The sequence below is a fragment of the Anser anser genome (genome assembly GCF_964211835.1).
Source record: "Anser anser genome assembly, chromosome: 8".
Classification (NCBI taxonomy): Eukaryota; Metazoa; Chordata; class Aves; order Anseriformes; family Anatidae; genus Anser; species Anser anser.
In genome coordinates this window covers 17,335,343-17,350,956 of record NC_139728.1, presented here as the reverse complement: position 1 = coordinate 17,350,956, position 15,614 = coordinate 17,335,343, and the positions used below count along the sequence as shown (strand labels likewise).

The 15,614-nt window shown below is 42.2% G+C and overlaps 2 protein-coding genes across 8 annotated transcripts in view; both read right to left on the bottom strand.

The window, feature by feature from the left end:
* Positions 1–615: 615 nt before the first annotated feature.
* On the bottom strand, positions 616–10,767 carry BCL10 (BCL10 immune signaling adaptor). 4 transcript variants are annotated; one of them, XR_014587625.1, is made up of 4 exons: positions 6,073–8,656; positions 4,163–4,451; positions 2,629–3,058; positions 616–1,857 (listed from the first exon to the last, which is right to left on the bottom strand). XR_014587625.1 is itself a non-coding variant. In XM_083847236.1 (4 exons), the coding sequence occupies exons 1-3, from the start codon at positions 6,157–6,159 to the stop codon at positions 2,694–2,696; spliced, it is 741 nt and encodes a 246-aa protein (XP_083703362.1). In that variant the 5' UTR covers positions 6,160–8,657; the 3' UTR covers positions 616–1,857; positions 2,660–2,693. The 4 variants fall into 4 exon arrangements, 3 of the variants coding, with proteins under 3 accessions (XP_083703362.1, XP_083703364.1, XP_083703363.1); XM_083847236.1 differs by having other exon boundaries at positions 2,660–3,058; positions 6,073–8,657; XM_083847238.1 differs by lacking the exon at positions 6,073–8,656 and adding an exon at positions 9,136–10,767 and having other exon boundaries at positions 616–3,058.
* A 155-nt stretch (positions 10,768–10,922) lies between these two features.
* DDAH1 (dimethylarginine dimethylaminohydrolase 1) overlaps positions 10,923–15,614 on the bottom strand; it is a 91,284-nt gene continuing 86,592 nt past the window's right edge. For all 4 annotated transcript variants that reach the window (XM_083847229.1, XM_083847227.1, XM_083847230.1 and 1 more), the window contains exon 6: positions 10,923–15,457. In XM_083847229.1, the coding sequence (XP_083703355.1) occupies positions 15,341–15,457 (117 nt within the window). In that variant the 3' untranslated portion in view covers positions 10,923–15,340. The remainder of the gene's footprint in view (positions 15,458–15,614) is intronic.

Genomic DNA, 15,614 nt, shown 5'->3' with positions numbered 1-15,614 from the left:
GGCTTTCTTCTAACGGGGCAGAGGTCTAGGAAGCAGCCGTTGAGTATAATATGGTAACATTCCTTGCTGGGAGTTAGTAAACTGGGCCCAGCTGGTCTCTCCTATTACATACCATAAAACATAAGAAACCCTACACGCAGTGCAAGGAAAACAAGCACTGAAGTCCCCGCAACACTTGAGAATCCTTTTGAGTCATGCTGCTCAATGCACAAAGGTTTTGGTTCTCCCCCACTAGTCCAAGAAGTCTTGAGACTGAAGTCAATATATGCATAGGCAGAAGCAACACTTCTCACATCTTTATAAAGTGGAGCAATCAAATCATTAAAAAAAAAATCACAGCAAGAATCTGGTTAGCGATACTAATCATGAACCACAGAACTGGTAGTTAAGCAGATGAGGTCTTCATTTCACATGCATGTCTTCCCTACACACTGCTCTTGAATGCAGTCCTACAGACACAGGTGTGTCAGTCTTTCCACCAGAGACAAACCTCTCTAAAAAGACAGCAAAAGCCTCTCTCACATACAAGACCAAAACCCCACATCCAGATACTGGCATGAACTGCACTTAGAACCTACACATTTTAATAATGATAAAGCCAGACAGAAAACAAGCAATTGTACAAAAGAATTTATTCCAAAAGTTGTGATAAAAATATTTTTTTAAAAAAATGCACCTTACAAACATTGGTAAGATAATACATTCATTTAAAGTCTCAGGTTAACAGGCTCCGTTGCAGGAGTAATCCCTGTAGAGGCAGGCCTACTGCACGCTGTGCTGTGTGACAGGCAGCAAACAACGCAAGTTCCCATTTAGAACTGCAACACGGTTTTTACCTTGAGCTGATGCTCTTTCAGTTAAGGCAAAGCTTGCTCTCCCTCCCTCTCTCCCCTCCATTTATGAGGAATCCAAGAACAGACCCAAAACTAAGCTTCTAAGGAGGTTAAAACAAGGAGAGAAAAAATATTTGAGAACACAAGTGCAACTCAAGTGGTTTACAGTGAACAAAGGGACATTTAAACTTTTATACATCCTGAGTACATGCAACTACAGTTCAAGTTAGTGGAAGAGAGATTTACACCTACCCTCCAATTCATGTCAGAGAGCAAGATTTTGCTTGGATTTAGGTACTTAAATCCCAGAGTGCCTTCTGTATTGAAGTTTCATTTACAAGCATTTGCACCATCCTGACAGTCTATCACCTTAGATGTATACCAGAAAATCAAGGATTTTATAAACACTAAACAGAAGCCCACATCTTTAGCAAATGTAAGCTATTCACATACTGAATACAGAGTATAACTGAACAGTCCAGTTTATTTTAACCTACTTCCAAAACCATAGCAATCATGAAATAAAAATTTAGAGAGGCCTTCTGCAGGACCTCAAAAAGGAGAGCACAATTTAGGGTTATTGCCCTAAATTATTACCCTGGCTTTGAATTTGAATGGAATTATACAGCTACAGCACTGTATAAGAGCCTAAATAATTTAAAACCTTAAATACAAACCTGCCTTTTGATATACTGAAAATACTGAAGTGTAGTTTTGCAGAACATAACTGTACACATTTCCAAGGAAGAGTTTGTCTTTGTCTAGTAATTTTAAAGTGATTAAAGGCCACCTTCATAAAAAGTAGATTACAACTCAAGAGTAGAGTATGAGAGGAATATAGCATGTTATATTGTGTCAAGAAATATGAGAACCTTCCCATGCTCAAATGGTTTAAATACCTTTGACTAAGCAATTTGAAATGTAAACGTGTCTATCTGCCTCGAGGAGTAGGTATCTTAAGTGCAACATTTCCAAGAATCCTCCAGTTAAGGATGCTTTCCTGCTACACGACTCCTCTACTTACCTACTGGGACAAAACATACAAGCATTAGTCCTTAACAGCATTATACAACAGCATTTTTTCATAGCCCACATGACGTGGTTACAGCAGTTTACTTTCCTTTTCCAGTATTAATGAGAATTTATATTTAAAGTGCATCTCAAATCACAAATCTCTAAATAATATACAAGAATAATATGCTAAGGCTTGTGGAAGTATACGTGATGCTGAGTGCCTTTCAACGTACTGGTGGACAAAAAGTTCAAAAAATTAAGAGACTTCTTGCAAATAAGCATAGAAACAGATTTGGTCAGATTTGTTCTTTTCAAATGGAAATACTTTTTGCACACAATATACATACAAGGAGGACAGACTTTATCCTACGCAGAAATATTTAATTTGGCAAACGAGGTCAAGCTTTTCTGCAAGCGAGCTAAAGCTTTTAGTTCAGGAAATTAATTTCAATACTCAGTACTTTTCCTAACCACCTTTGCCTTTCACCTGTCACAGAAAGGCTAAGAACACCAGGTTTGTTAGTTACTGTTCTGTAAACTGCAGCTTAAGTGTCTGCAACTAAACACGAAATCTTAAATATATTGGTTAAAAAAAAAACAAAAACAAAACAACTTTGCTGGCGTAGTATCATGACTTTTTTTTCTAATAAAAGCTTCCTAAATAACATGAAATCAAGCAGCTAGAGTCACCTGATCATCAATTAAAATTGTTAAAAACAGTAAATAGCATGGACTGTTTCCTCTGATTTCACAAATAAACAGTTTGAAAACTTTTTTTTACCCTTATAAGACATCACATGCTGTTTCCGTACCCTTTGGATGAATAGACAAAAGTCACTAAGTTCACTATGGTTGAAGAGAACGTGATCTTAGAGGCAAAAAGCAATTGTCACTTGAACTGTTAGATGGTTCTTGCTGTTCTGACTGGAGCTCTGGTGGGAGAGGGGGTGCACCAGGGTCTCCAGGGCCTGGAAGGGTGGCTGAGAACACCACACACTCTGCGTTTCCTGTCTCTGCAATTGGTAAATTCATGGAATGAAGAGAGACAGCAGACATAAACGCAGCAGTGCTATAATCTTCTTCTGGATGATGCATCTGGGTTGATTCTTTGTCTTTTGTTTTATCAAAAAAATTAGATTCATCAGAATATGATCTAGAAAGATTATTCGTTCCTTCATACAGCGAGGTCATGCAGGTGCTGCAGCTTAGACCTACGACAAAAAAAACAGAAGTTAAATTTAATTACATTATGATGCACTCTTAAAACTGTGCTGATTTAGCATCAGTAATATTGTCAAAGATCAGTTGTCTGTAATTTTAACCAGCTGTCCTTTTCGTCTCACCTGTGACGTCCAAGTAGTTGTGTCAAATTAGAAAATACATGCAGGTCATCTCATCAGCCACGTGCACGATTTCTCTACGCCAGCTACTAGTTGACAAAGTGCACTGTAATTTAAGCTTCACTTTAGGATGCCACTTGTACAGGCAACCTGACCTATCTTTCGATAGACTTTTCTCACCGTATTCTTCAAAAAACCTTTTAAAAGCTTCAGCCATATTGTTCTACTCCAAACGGGACTGCTTTTGAAGGCTGCTGCACTCGAAGCCAGAGAAAACTGCAGGCCTTTCATGTCTAGGGTCAAAAATGTACCTTCTTCCTTCTTTATTGCTCTTTAGATGGGTGTGGAAGGGGAAGTAAGGTTTTTGGTTTAGAAAGCTTATACTTTCTTTTTCTGCCTTCAGATGTGAATACATAGAGCAACTTAAGTTTTCTGTGTCAGCAAAGCTTCTGATTGTATGAAGCAATACATTCAGAGTCTATTTTTAAGTTTTGCACTGAAAGCATTTTGGGAAAATTCCCCTCAATACTGCATTTGTGGGCTTATCCTCTGCTGAGGTGCAAGGTTGAACAAAAGCCGAGCATCCTGCCACTGCAGTAAATAGCTTCAAGAGAAACGCAAGATGGAAGATAACCACTTATTTTGCGTTCTGAATTAGAACCTCATAGAAAGCAAAACTGAAGTGTGAAAAAAGACTTATCCATCAGAACAAAACAGAGTATGTTTGTGGTTTTCCCCCCCTCTCCCTACTTTGTTATTTATGATGTGTTCAGATAGTAAGGAGGCAGAGCTATTAAGACGTCCTGAGATTTTAAACCCAAACTGATGCAGTGTCCAAGAACACTGCCCCAAACACTAGAGAAAGGAAAAAAAATCTGCAATAAGAAACATGTATTGAAGAACTGTGCGAGTTGTATTTTGCAGACCCTCAAAGTAAAACTTCTATCTTACAAGATTTTATTATAAACTTCTTACCTTTAAGAGCTTCAAGTTTTTCATTTTTGACTTTCAACACTACATCAGTTATCTTTTGTAACAGAAAGTTTTGTGTTCTTTCTCGCCTGATAGACTCAATCAAAGCATCTAGTCCCTTTGGGTTTTCTGCTAAGTAGTCCAACAACTTCCCAGTTTTTTTCCTACTGGAAGATCGAGAAGAGATCTCTTCTGTGTCCTCTCTGGTGAGTATTTTCTTTGAACGTAGGTAATCAAAGTGTCTCTCAGCTATAATCTTGTCACACAAGTAAGGTCGCATCCTTTCTAACGCCTGAAAAACAAAACAAACCAGTATCAGCCGATCTTTTAATTCATTTAGAAGCCTTTATTAGAAATCTTTCTGATTTTGTTACAGGTTAGTCAAACAGTTTTTAAAGCTGCCACCGTATTACCTAGGGGAGAACTTTCTCAGTGCAACTGAGTAAAAAAAAAAAATATATATATATATATTTAAAAGTATTTTAATTTACCTATCCTTTTCAGTTTTCTTTTGAGTGACCTGTGAAGCTTTAATGCATCTTAAGTAATTAAGGCAAATATTTACTGAAAATATTACTTTAGGTCTACGATTATCACGTTTCAGAACAGTCACCAAGTAAAAATGAAATTAAATAAAACACAACAGCAACTACTCATTTTGCCTACATGCATCCCCACTCTCCCCATTTTACTACCCAACTGCCACATTTTCATGTTACTTGTACCCAAGAGGCACAGCTCCGTGGCACTGCTGTTATTGATGCTTTCTGTACACTGAGTAAGAGCGGTCTCAGAGCAACAGCGTGCATATACTCACTATTTAGAAGTTTTATTAGACAGACATTGCTGTGAGTTCACGAGTTCACCAGCAGATTACCAGCATCCCCAAGACATGCACACTCTTCCACAGATGTACCTACTCTCAACAACTTCGCTGGCCGCTTTTTCTTTATCAATCTGCTTTCTGGTGGTTTAAGATTTTATATTAAACACCTGCAGCACCCTGTACACTTCCGATACGCTGCACTGACCCCTGAGAATTAGTACATCTCTGATGACTCTGGCAGAAGTAAAATGCCTCTCCCCCCTGCAGCACAACTTCAGCTAACAAGTGTCAGCTGGTTGCTTAATCCTCTCTGTAACCAGAAAAAGAAGAAAAAGGAAAAAAGCAACAATCTGCCCCAGGAGCGGATTCCATCCATTGTCTACAGACCCCCACACTCAGTCAGTGAACACGGGGCAAGATGAAGCAGAGAAGTCTGCTCTGAGCACTTCACGTCCTCAGGAACCGCACCACCGAGTATCCCGTCCCGTTCCCCCCATTTCTCCCAGGGGAGATGCGCTGTCCTTTCTAACCGTACTCAATTAGCACGTGATTACCGATTTCAGAGGTAATTCAGAGGAGCAACATCACCACTTTGAACTCTTCTTTGCAGCATCCTGTGTCCCCTCTTGCACTGACGGATTTGTTCAGACACCCAGCAAAACAAGAGGTGACCTCCATCCCCCTCGTTCCAAGGGTCCACACAAGCACCTCCAAAGCGTAAATGACATTCACCTTATTTCAATCCGCACGTTAAGAGGCCTGCTTGATGCCAACGTCATAACAGAACTAATGCCTGTGTTCACAACTCTGGTTTCAAAAACCAATCTACTGCTCTGTGAAGATGACAGTCACAAGTATCCTTTTACTTGAGAAACAAACTCTCAGTTTGTACAATACTACAGAATCGGCAGGCTCCCTTGCCAACAATTTTCCCTGTGAAGAAACATGCATGTCAGATACACGCTAGCTGAAAGTTGCTGATGTGAAAAAGCATTCCCTCCTCTCCTCCCAAAGTTGCCTCATTTGATTCAACAAAAGTAAATTACTTGAGAGCTAAAAGGGGTAGAAAAAAAGAAACTTTACATACGAGAGATGTGATAAGATGAAAAACAATCACAACTTTTTTCCTGAAGAAAGTCTTCCAATATCCTCTTGTTTTTTGGTTATATCCCATGAAAGCAGCATGAAGACGACTTTGCTTTAAAGGAATTTACTAGCTCAATAGAACTGCCTGGCGTCCTGTGCTGTGGCAAGCACCAATAACTCAATTAAAGAAAAAAATTTCTGGACTGCTTCACCAAGCGCAGCAAAGGAAGAATGGAATGTGCTCTTGTAGTTTTCCGCTCCTAGAGGTCCAACAAAAGCAAGCCATCAATAAAGAGCCTGTGGTTATGCAGTTAAAGGAATAATCAGGAGGGCACGCAAGGAAGAGAAAGGAAGGCTGCTGGCAGCAGACCATCACCAGTGAATACAACACAAAACCCAAACCCCAAGGGCGCGGCTGCAGGGTGCCTACATCAAGCTGAGGGCAGCTCCCTGTTCCCACCCTCGCTCAGGCTCCGGCAGGTGAGAGGATCCATCCACGAGCTGGTTCGTTACCTGACCCCGTGCTAGCACAGCAGACTGGGAGGAACAGAAGAAGGCAACAGCACAACTCCCACTGCTTTTCTCTGCCATCCCTGTCAAGTATCCAAGTGCAAGAAGCCCGTGCTTGCTTGGCTACGGGTGTTGCGAGCAGTGCTGTGTTCTTTCACTTCTCAGGAACCTCTTCCTACCACCAAGGGGGATCCACCAACAAACTCCGAAGCAGAACAGTCAGTATGTTTTTCAGCATTAGAAGAATACAGCGAGCTGTTACTCGATTGAACGGCTATTGTGTTTTGACTAACACCCTCCTGTAATGAGCCTTACGCTGCATGAAGCGCATCGGTCCTGAATTCCCCTCTGCATTGTCCTCAGAGGGTAACAGTTTGTAAGGGACAGAAAGGGTAAACACAGAGCACAAGCATTAAGCACCCTTTGCTCTGTATCGATGCGTTTGCATGGCTCGCTGCCTCCTTCCCAGCCGGAGGAGGCGAGATTCCAACCTTTCTAATTTCTCCTCAAGACAAGTTTATTCAGACCAGACCACCCCTGCAAGACGGCTGAGGTATGCTGCCACACCACACACTGAGAATTCCTGCTGTTGCGTCAGTTCTCCTTCACAGTTCACTTAGTAAGGAACAGAAGGAGGCAACACACGGTAAGGTCACCTCAAGTCTTCCCTGATGTGACAAAACAGTAGGGAAAAGGTACAGAAAGTTTTGGGGAAAAATATTTAAGTGCTAGTTTACTTGAACTCAGATGCCAAAACAAATCCTGAGAGTGCTTGCGTGGTTGTAGCAAAAGACAGCAGAAACTGCTTGCATACCCTACATAAACCATACCATGTTTTAGTTATTCTAACGTACTCAACCCTAAGCAAGCATACCTTCAGTTTCACGATGATAACACCTATATCCAAGAAGACATAAAGCTTTAATACAGCACCCTGTTTTTGATGGCTTTAAGATTAGTGCACAGAGCAGAACATAAATAGTGATGCAGACAGAATATAAAACATTTTAACCTAGCCATCTATGCAACATAGCTGTCAGTGACGAGCAATAACCACCTGACAATGTGCAAGTGAAGAAATATAAGTACAAAAGAAATTATGCACAAATATATTTAACTACATGACTCTTTTTTTAAACCTAGGATACAAAGATTTACATTTTCTTTTAACAAAAGCATCAGTTCGAGTGACTTGAAGCAGTCCGCCCTCTTATTTTAAATGTAATCTACAAGAACATTGCTTATTGATGCTAACTAGCAGCTAAACTTTTATTACAGCTATGCCTTCACAAGGATTAGTGGGGTCTACACTGTATCTGATACCCTAGTTGTCTTGTTCATTGCTTAATCTACCCGAGGCACAGACACCTGTTCATTCTGTCACGCTCACACATCTTGCCATGCAACTCACAGCAGTGTTGTGCCGACTGCGGGAAGAGGCCAACGCCTGACTGGATCCCAAGCTCACCCTGACAAGGTTCCTTGACCAGAGCCACTTGCACCATTTTGGAGCAGCTACGTGAGCTTGCAGCGAGCAATGAACCTCCCTGGGGGGAGGATCTCTGCAGTCAGGTTTACCATATTGTGTTTTGATGACAAACCTAGCGGTATTTCTTACTACGCAGCAAGTTACCACCAAGCCCTCTGATTACTGAAGCAGACTCTGTAAGATCTGAGGCTGAAGCAACACAGATGGACTCTTTTGTTTGAGAAGAAGCTGTGAATTCAGTCACTAGCTCAGGCCGATTTATACATCGTGTTACACAGCTGGTCTGATTTAATAGTTCTTTTTTCCCTGTGACGACGGGATGCTGCCTACTGCAGCGTTACCCTGCGGCTGTACAGCAGCAAGTGGTAACTTGTAAAACATGCCTCACAGAGCTCCGACAAAGCGTTTAAAGAAAATTCCATATGCCTAATGGTACTAAGAAGCCAGAACTCAGCTCTTTAACGAACTGGAAGATGACGTGACGGCAAAAAAAAAAATATCACACAAAGGGCCCCGGGGAGGCGGCGGGGCCGTGAGGGGCGGCCCGGCCTCACCCTGCCCTCAGCGGCTCGGCCCTGCCCGGGCCTCGCCACCCGGCCCCGTCCCGCCCCGCGGCGGCGCTCACCTCCTTCTTCACGTCGGCCATCTCGTCCTCCGTCAGCGGCCGCCCCGCCGCCGCCGAGGCCGGGCCCGACCCCGCGGCCTCCATCGCGGAAGCCGCCGCCGCGGAAAGCCGCCCCCGGCACCGCTTCCGGCCCGGGCCCCGCCCGCCCCGCCGGGCATGCGCGCTGGCACCGCCCCGCGGCGGAGGGCGGCCGGGCAGGGGGCGGGGAGGCGGGGCCGCGCTCACCCCCCGCCCTCACAAGATGGCGGCCGCGCGCCGGGCCGCCGCAGGGGGTCGGGGCCGAGCTCGTCCCCGCCCGCTCTGCCTTGCCGCTGCCTCGCTACCCGAGGCGTAACGGTGCCGGTGGCTGCCTCGCGCTGCCGGCCGATCCGGCTCCCCAAAAGCACGCTGGTTCCGCTCAGAACACTGACGCACGCCCAGGGGATACTCACCCTTCTTACCTGGCCCAGAGCTGATCCCTGCCGAGCCGGGCGTTAACGTCACAGTCCCCAGAACGGCTCCGGAAGGTTTCAGGCTGCGCGGAGCTCCCAGCGGGGCGGCTGTGGCACGGCCGAGGCGGAGGCCGGTGCCCCCCGGCCCCTGAGTCCATCCTCGCCCGTTAAACCAAACGCCCTCTGGCTCCTTCTCTCCAAGGCGAACGAACGCTGCCGTAGGCTTCGCTGGCTCTCTGCAACGCTTTGATAAAAATAGCTATCGTGCATTCTGGACCTAGGGTATTTATTAATAACCTTGCTCAGCGAGAGGTGCAGTTCAAAGCCACGCGACATCTGGAGAGCTGGGCTTCTGGATTCCTCAGCCATGTAGGCCAGCATGAGGCAAACTAAAAGGAATTAACTTAAGCAATCAGGGAGGAGGGCATGTGGTTAGAGAATACCAGAATAGAATAGATTTTAGCAGATTTACTGCCCCAAAAAAAAAAAAAAAAGAATTAATGGTCCAGGCAGCTGGAAGAAGACTACTCTCAGTATGAAATTTATTTCAGGAGGTTAGCATCAGTTCAATATTGAGAAGTGAGCCTCAATGAGGAGTGAGTTACAACTTTTTTTTAGAGGGAGGTGAGAAGATTTTGGACACCACATTGGTTTATATGATTATGTATATATGTCGTGTTGATATAGAATAAATTTCTGAGTCAAAGAAGTTTGCCATTTAGAAAAAAATTCAAGTAAATTAGTACCAACTCTCTCCTGTAGACATGCGTACACAAAGATGCGTATAAATGATGCAGTTTACTATATTAAGTAATTGCGCCAAGCTACCACAGTAGAGGTAGCACCGATTTAAATACTGTATTATAAAAATCTTACTTTTAACTCCTGTAAATTAGTACAAAGGCTATACTTACATCAGCCGTAAACAAAATATTTCCTCATCCTTGCTTCTCCAGCAGGAGGCTCTATTAGATTATAGTCTGTTTAAAGTCCTATTACTAGCCAAACTGTACGGTGTGGAATTGATGTAATTCTTTCGCTCCAGTACTGTTATTTTATGTTGGGTTTCCTAAATAAAGAGTTGAAGCAACAATACTGAAGCCCTAAACAATTAAAACTTTGACTGCCACACGGTGGCACTGAAGGCCTACGAGCACTTACCCTAGGCCCCGTGGAGGTGGGTGTAGCTGCGCGTCTCCTAATATCATTACTCCTGGTATCAGTCTAGTCATATTAGAGCACAAGAGTACAAGCAGAGATTAACCCCACCTGCATCATCTACAGCATGCAGCCAGTGGTATTTAGATATAAAACACGCAGCCATCTGTCATATTACCACAAAGCAACGCCTGAAACGCTGTCAACTCTCTTGACATCTTGCAGGAGGAAAAGATATAAGAGCTACATAAAGAATTAAAACAATGATCATGCCACTATACCTTAGTCGTTTCATTTGTTGTAACTTGCAGTAAATACACACACTACAGAAAAATACTGTACTACAATAACATCTATTTAGTTATCTTGGAGAATAACATCAATCGCAATCATTGCATCTAGCACACTTAGCCAGTACCTCCTCTATCTACGTTATTCTTAAAGGTAAGTCTGAAATCATGATTTGTTTTTAAAGAGTCACGATTTCTTCTAACAGGCTTAAAGGTTTAGTACTTGTGTCTATTACTGGCTTTATTTCTAGGTATGTAGCAAGCTTCCAAATAAAAAGATGGCATGGAACAGTATGAAATTAAATGCATGTGCTTGCTGTTTCAAAATAAGAGGCAAAAACTACATAGTTCACAGTACAATTGACACTTTATTCCATTGTGATGGGGATATATAGTAATGAAACTGCAAGGATCACAAAAAGAAAAAAATCAAAGTGCAAACCTCTATTAGAATAGATTATGGAATGTACTGATGTTTTTGGCACAAAAAGTGGGAAACTATATACTGCAACAAGATTTTAAGTTTGATGAAATGTAACACTTCTGTGTTCAGTAGTCATATTTGTGCACTGCAGAACAATACAATGTAAAACAGTGACTAACACGATTCACATGCAACTCTAAACAAGTTACATCATACGTCCAGTTAAAACTTTTCTGAAAATACACGAGGTCCAATGATACTTTGTTCACAATCACTTAACAAATACCATTCTTTAAGCAGTCTTATCTTTTCAGCTTCCTTACTGATAAAAACAAAAATAGAGAATCTTAAATAGTAAATTATTTTCCCAAAATGATTCTACATGAATGCCAGTATTTTCTATCAAAGCAATTTGGCTCTGACTTCATTGATATAATGTTTAAGAAGATGAGTGAAATCAAAAGCTGATTTTTTTTCCATATTTCATCCCCAATTTGCTGTGATCAAACAGAAAAAGCAGATTCCTTGTTCTGCATTTCACTGAATATTTATTTTTAAAACTGGACATGGTGCTGCCTATGACCTCTGTACCTATTACATGGAAAACACCCAAAAAGTCAGAGAACAGCTTCATACAGTGGCATCTATTTAAGACCAAAAAGGATTATATTAGCATGGAAATGACAAAAATGCAGAAATGGAAGAATTCAAGATTATCTTAGAAGTACAGTATGCATTCACATTTTCATTGCAGAGAGAGATACTGTGTTCACATTGTTAAAGAGAGAAACCCACATAACACAGATCTTTCTAAACTCACAGTAAAGATAATAACCGTGAAAGATCTTCAATGCACATTGCAGCTCCTTCATTTGATCTAAGCTTGGTCATAGAAAAAAAAATACTGATGAGTAATTCAAACCCCATTGCTGAGCTATTAACCACAAGATCTTCTGCACTGACCTTCTCTGTCATACAGCCTGACAGTTGTTATCAAATGCTTTATGTGGGCAGTTCAGTGTCTCATCTCCTTTTTTGGTTTGGGATTTCATCTTATTATTTATATTAATCAAGGATGATGATTCACATCAGACATCTGAGAAATGTTCTAGTGACAAGATGCACAGGACGCCCGTTAGATGTATATGTGTTACAGCAGAAATGTCCTCGCAATTGAATGCTTTGTTTGGGCAGCAGAAAAAGTAGCAAACAGCAAGAAGTAGCAGCATTTGGCATGACTCTAGTTCTTAGTACCATACTGTAAATGCACAAAGTGAAATGCTTTTAACGTTTTTTAATGTGATAACAAAGCATAATGCTAAAAGCAGAGAGGTGATGGCAATCCCATTAACCAGTTTAGGTAACTTTTGGCATCGAAGATTTGATTTAGAGCATCTATATTAGGAGGCAATCACACCTGTGACAAACTATGTCAAATGGAAACAAAGCACATGTGATTTAGAGCACCCAAATTCTGCACCTGAAGTTAGGTTGAGTACAATTTGAAATAACCACCTGAGGGAATTCAAATCCCTCAGCCACTCCTCCACTCTTTCTGTATGCCAAAATACAGCCTTGAAGGCAAGGAAACCTAAATGGCAATAGGTGAAAGACCAACAACCTCTCTGGGAAATGAGGTGTTGCTCAGCTCTGAGATCCACCCTCCCCTCTCCCCTCCTTGGGAAAGCTATTATCACCTATTCTGTTGCTTTCAGGGACACAAGGTATCAACAATGTCCACCACATTTTTCTCTTTTCTGGAGCAATCCTGAAGAGGAGTCATCTCCCTTGTCACTCTCTAGATGTACAGCCCCTGCTGACAGTTATCCTTCCAGCTCAGTCCCTCAGAGTTAAAATGGATACCTCAGTTTCTCTTCCTACCTGGCAGCTACTTGAGGAAGGAGAGAATTAAGAATTAATTCACTATGAAGCGAACAGCAAGGAGACGGGAGTGCAGAAAAAGAAGACTGAAGTAGGAGAACTGAGGCAACAGAAGGAAAATCCACTTGGAGTTAAAAAAGTGCTTATTGTACCATAAACTAGAAGCTGTAGTCTGAGGAAGAGAGGGGAAAAACGCAACAAGAAGTTTGAGGTGTGAATTGAATGGAAATCCCACAGCCTAACTGGCACAGGCCAGCTGGATGCTCCAGCTCCCCACTGAGATGATGGAGAGGGACTGAAGCAGATAGATGGGGCAAGGTGCGGCCAGGCCAGGGGAGTACAGACAGGCCAGGGGGTTCTGTTCAGGCTTTGTACAACAGCTCCCACAGATACAGATGTTTTTAAGCATAAAGCTTGGCTCTAGAAGTTATAGTTAAATACTGCGGGGTTATTTTTTGGCACAAAATCTTTGTTTAGTATCAATTCATTTTAAAATGCAAGATGCTGTACCAGATACATAAAAAGCGCTGAGGGAAGGAGAGAACGGAGATTTCCCGCTGCAACATTTACATCTCTAGAGCCTGATCATGTGGGTCAGGCTGAAATAGTAGCTCATGGAAAGGGAGGAGACAAAGGAGAAACATCAGGAGAATCCTTTGGGACAGCCACAAAAACAGCTGCTGTTTGGCTGGTGAAGGACCTCCTTTGGGACATATCTTTCCAAATACATTTTATTTGCTCGTCATTGTTCTCTCCCTCACGGTGCCTCGTGTCGTCACAACGTACGGTGCACCCAGACATGAGATGCATCCTGGTGGCTGCCAGGATGTTTACTCCACGTTAGCCACTGATGTGGGGTGAGAGATGCCCTGTGGAGAACCTATAGATATATGTACTTGTGTTTCCAACCTTATGATCGTGTGAAAAATCACGTGGGTTTCCAAAGCATACCAAAGTGCGCGCTCGGTTAATGCTATTTGCTGTGCTACAGAACGCATTACTAACCCCCCTCCCGCCGCTCGCTTCTGACTGTACCTCAGAAACACGCCACAAGTGGTTCAGGAAAGGTGGAGGAGGTGCCTAGGAAGTCGATAACATGTTCAGACTATTTGTCAGTCTCCGGAGAGTTCCCACTGCTGCCTCTGTTTGGGAATTTCTCCATCCTTAGTTTACAGATGGTTTACCAAGAAGCATGTGAATACAATGGGGAATGCTTCACTTTACTGTGGTGAAAAAAAAGTATGACTCACTGGGTAAACATGTTGTGGAATTTGCTACAAAAACTGTATTTGTTTTAACTGAATACCACAGTAAATATTCATGCAATTAAAAAAATAAGATGGTCATTGTTCCAAGGAAAACTACCCCAAGGGCAGATAAAGTACACATGCCAATCTTTCAGGAAACAATAGCTTCCCTTATTCATGAGCATAATCCAGGAATAACTGTCCTTCAACTCATTCTATCAGCCTTTCCTTTTGAATTTTGCTAGTACATGGCCTCCAAAAGAAGAGAAAACAGCAGAACAGAGGGACAAATACACAAAAAGTAAACAAAAGAATAAAAAAACAATTTAGCTTACTTTCATGGTTTTAACTTTTCCAAGAGCATCTGAACTTTTCATTTTTGTGGTCCAGGTGCTCCCTGGGATCTGGCCTTCAAAAAAAAACTCGTCTTTCATTCTCACTGAAGTGAAAGACAGAGCATTAGCAGCAAACCGGGACCTGAACTTGCAGGACATGTTGCATGTGGCTGCACTGAGATTTCTTTTTCTGTCATCCAAGTTTCCCAGGCAGACATTGCCCTTGAATGCTCCCGTCAGAGAAAGCTTCTTCCAAAATTGCCACCTGGCGTCTGAAACTGATTCTAGGCACGATTCTGCCCAGCAGCAGCAATGTGATATGGCTGAGACAGTGAGCAGCCTATTGCCCACTGTTCCAGCTTCCCAACCACACAAGATACCAAGTTCATGAGCCCCCTGAACTTTCTTCAGCCCCCACTGACACCTTGCATTACTGAAAGAAAAGAGAGAAAGAGAGATGAAAGACTGAAGAAGGAAAAAAAGACGCAGATCAAGGAAGCAAGAGAAAAAGACAGGAGAAGGCAACAGTACAGAGACAACAGAGGTTCTTGAAGTGTTGAGAATTAGTTGGTTTTCATAAAATTTTCACACAGATAAGTTAAATCACTAACGTGAGGGGTTAGCCATTATAATTGTCTTCTGCTAGCCCATGGGACTAACATACTTGAGAGTTATGTGCCCCTCAAGAAAAGCATACATCCACCTTAAATACCATCTGCAAGGACATAATAAAATTACACAAAGCAAAAAATTTGTAAACAAGGGTTAGTAGCACAGTGGTACAGTAGATTGTCAATAAAAACAATAGAAGTGTGGATACAGATTCGTCTACCTTGTGTGTAACGTTATTGCCAGTTACAAGGGAGGGACTCTGTAAACTCATAATTCTGAAGTTTTGTTAATAAGCACAGAGCAACAGGTGAGTGACCCATCTACTTTCTCCAGTTCTGTGTTGGCTATTGGAATCAGCATGTGGTCCTTCAGTTTTTCAAAAACCTATTTAGGAGAGAAAATAGAACAGAAATCATTACATTTTACACTTCCTTATTTTCCCTTTTCCCTAAGTAATTACAGAATAAATAGGCATGGCTGGATCAGTGGGTGCTAAGCGGTCTCGTCATTTGTAATCAACACTAACATTATGGTGTATGTG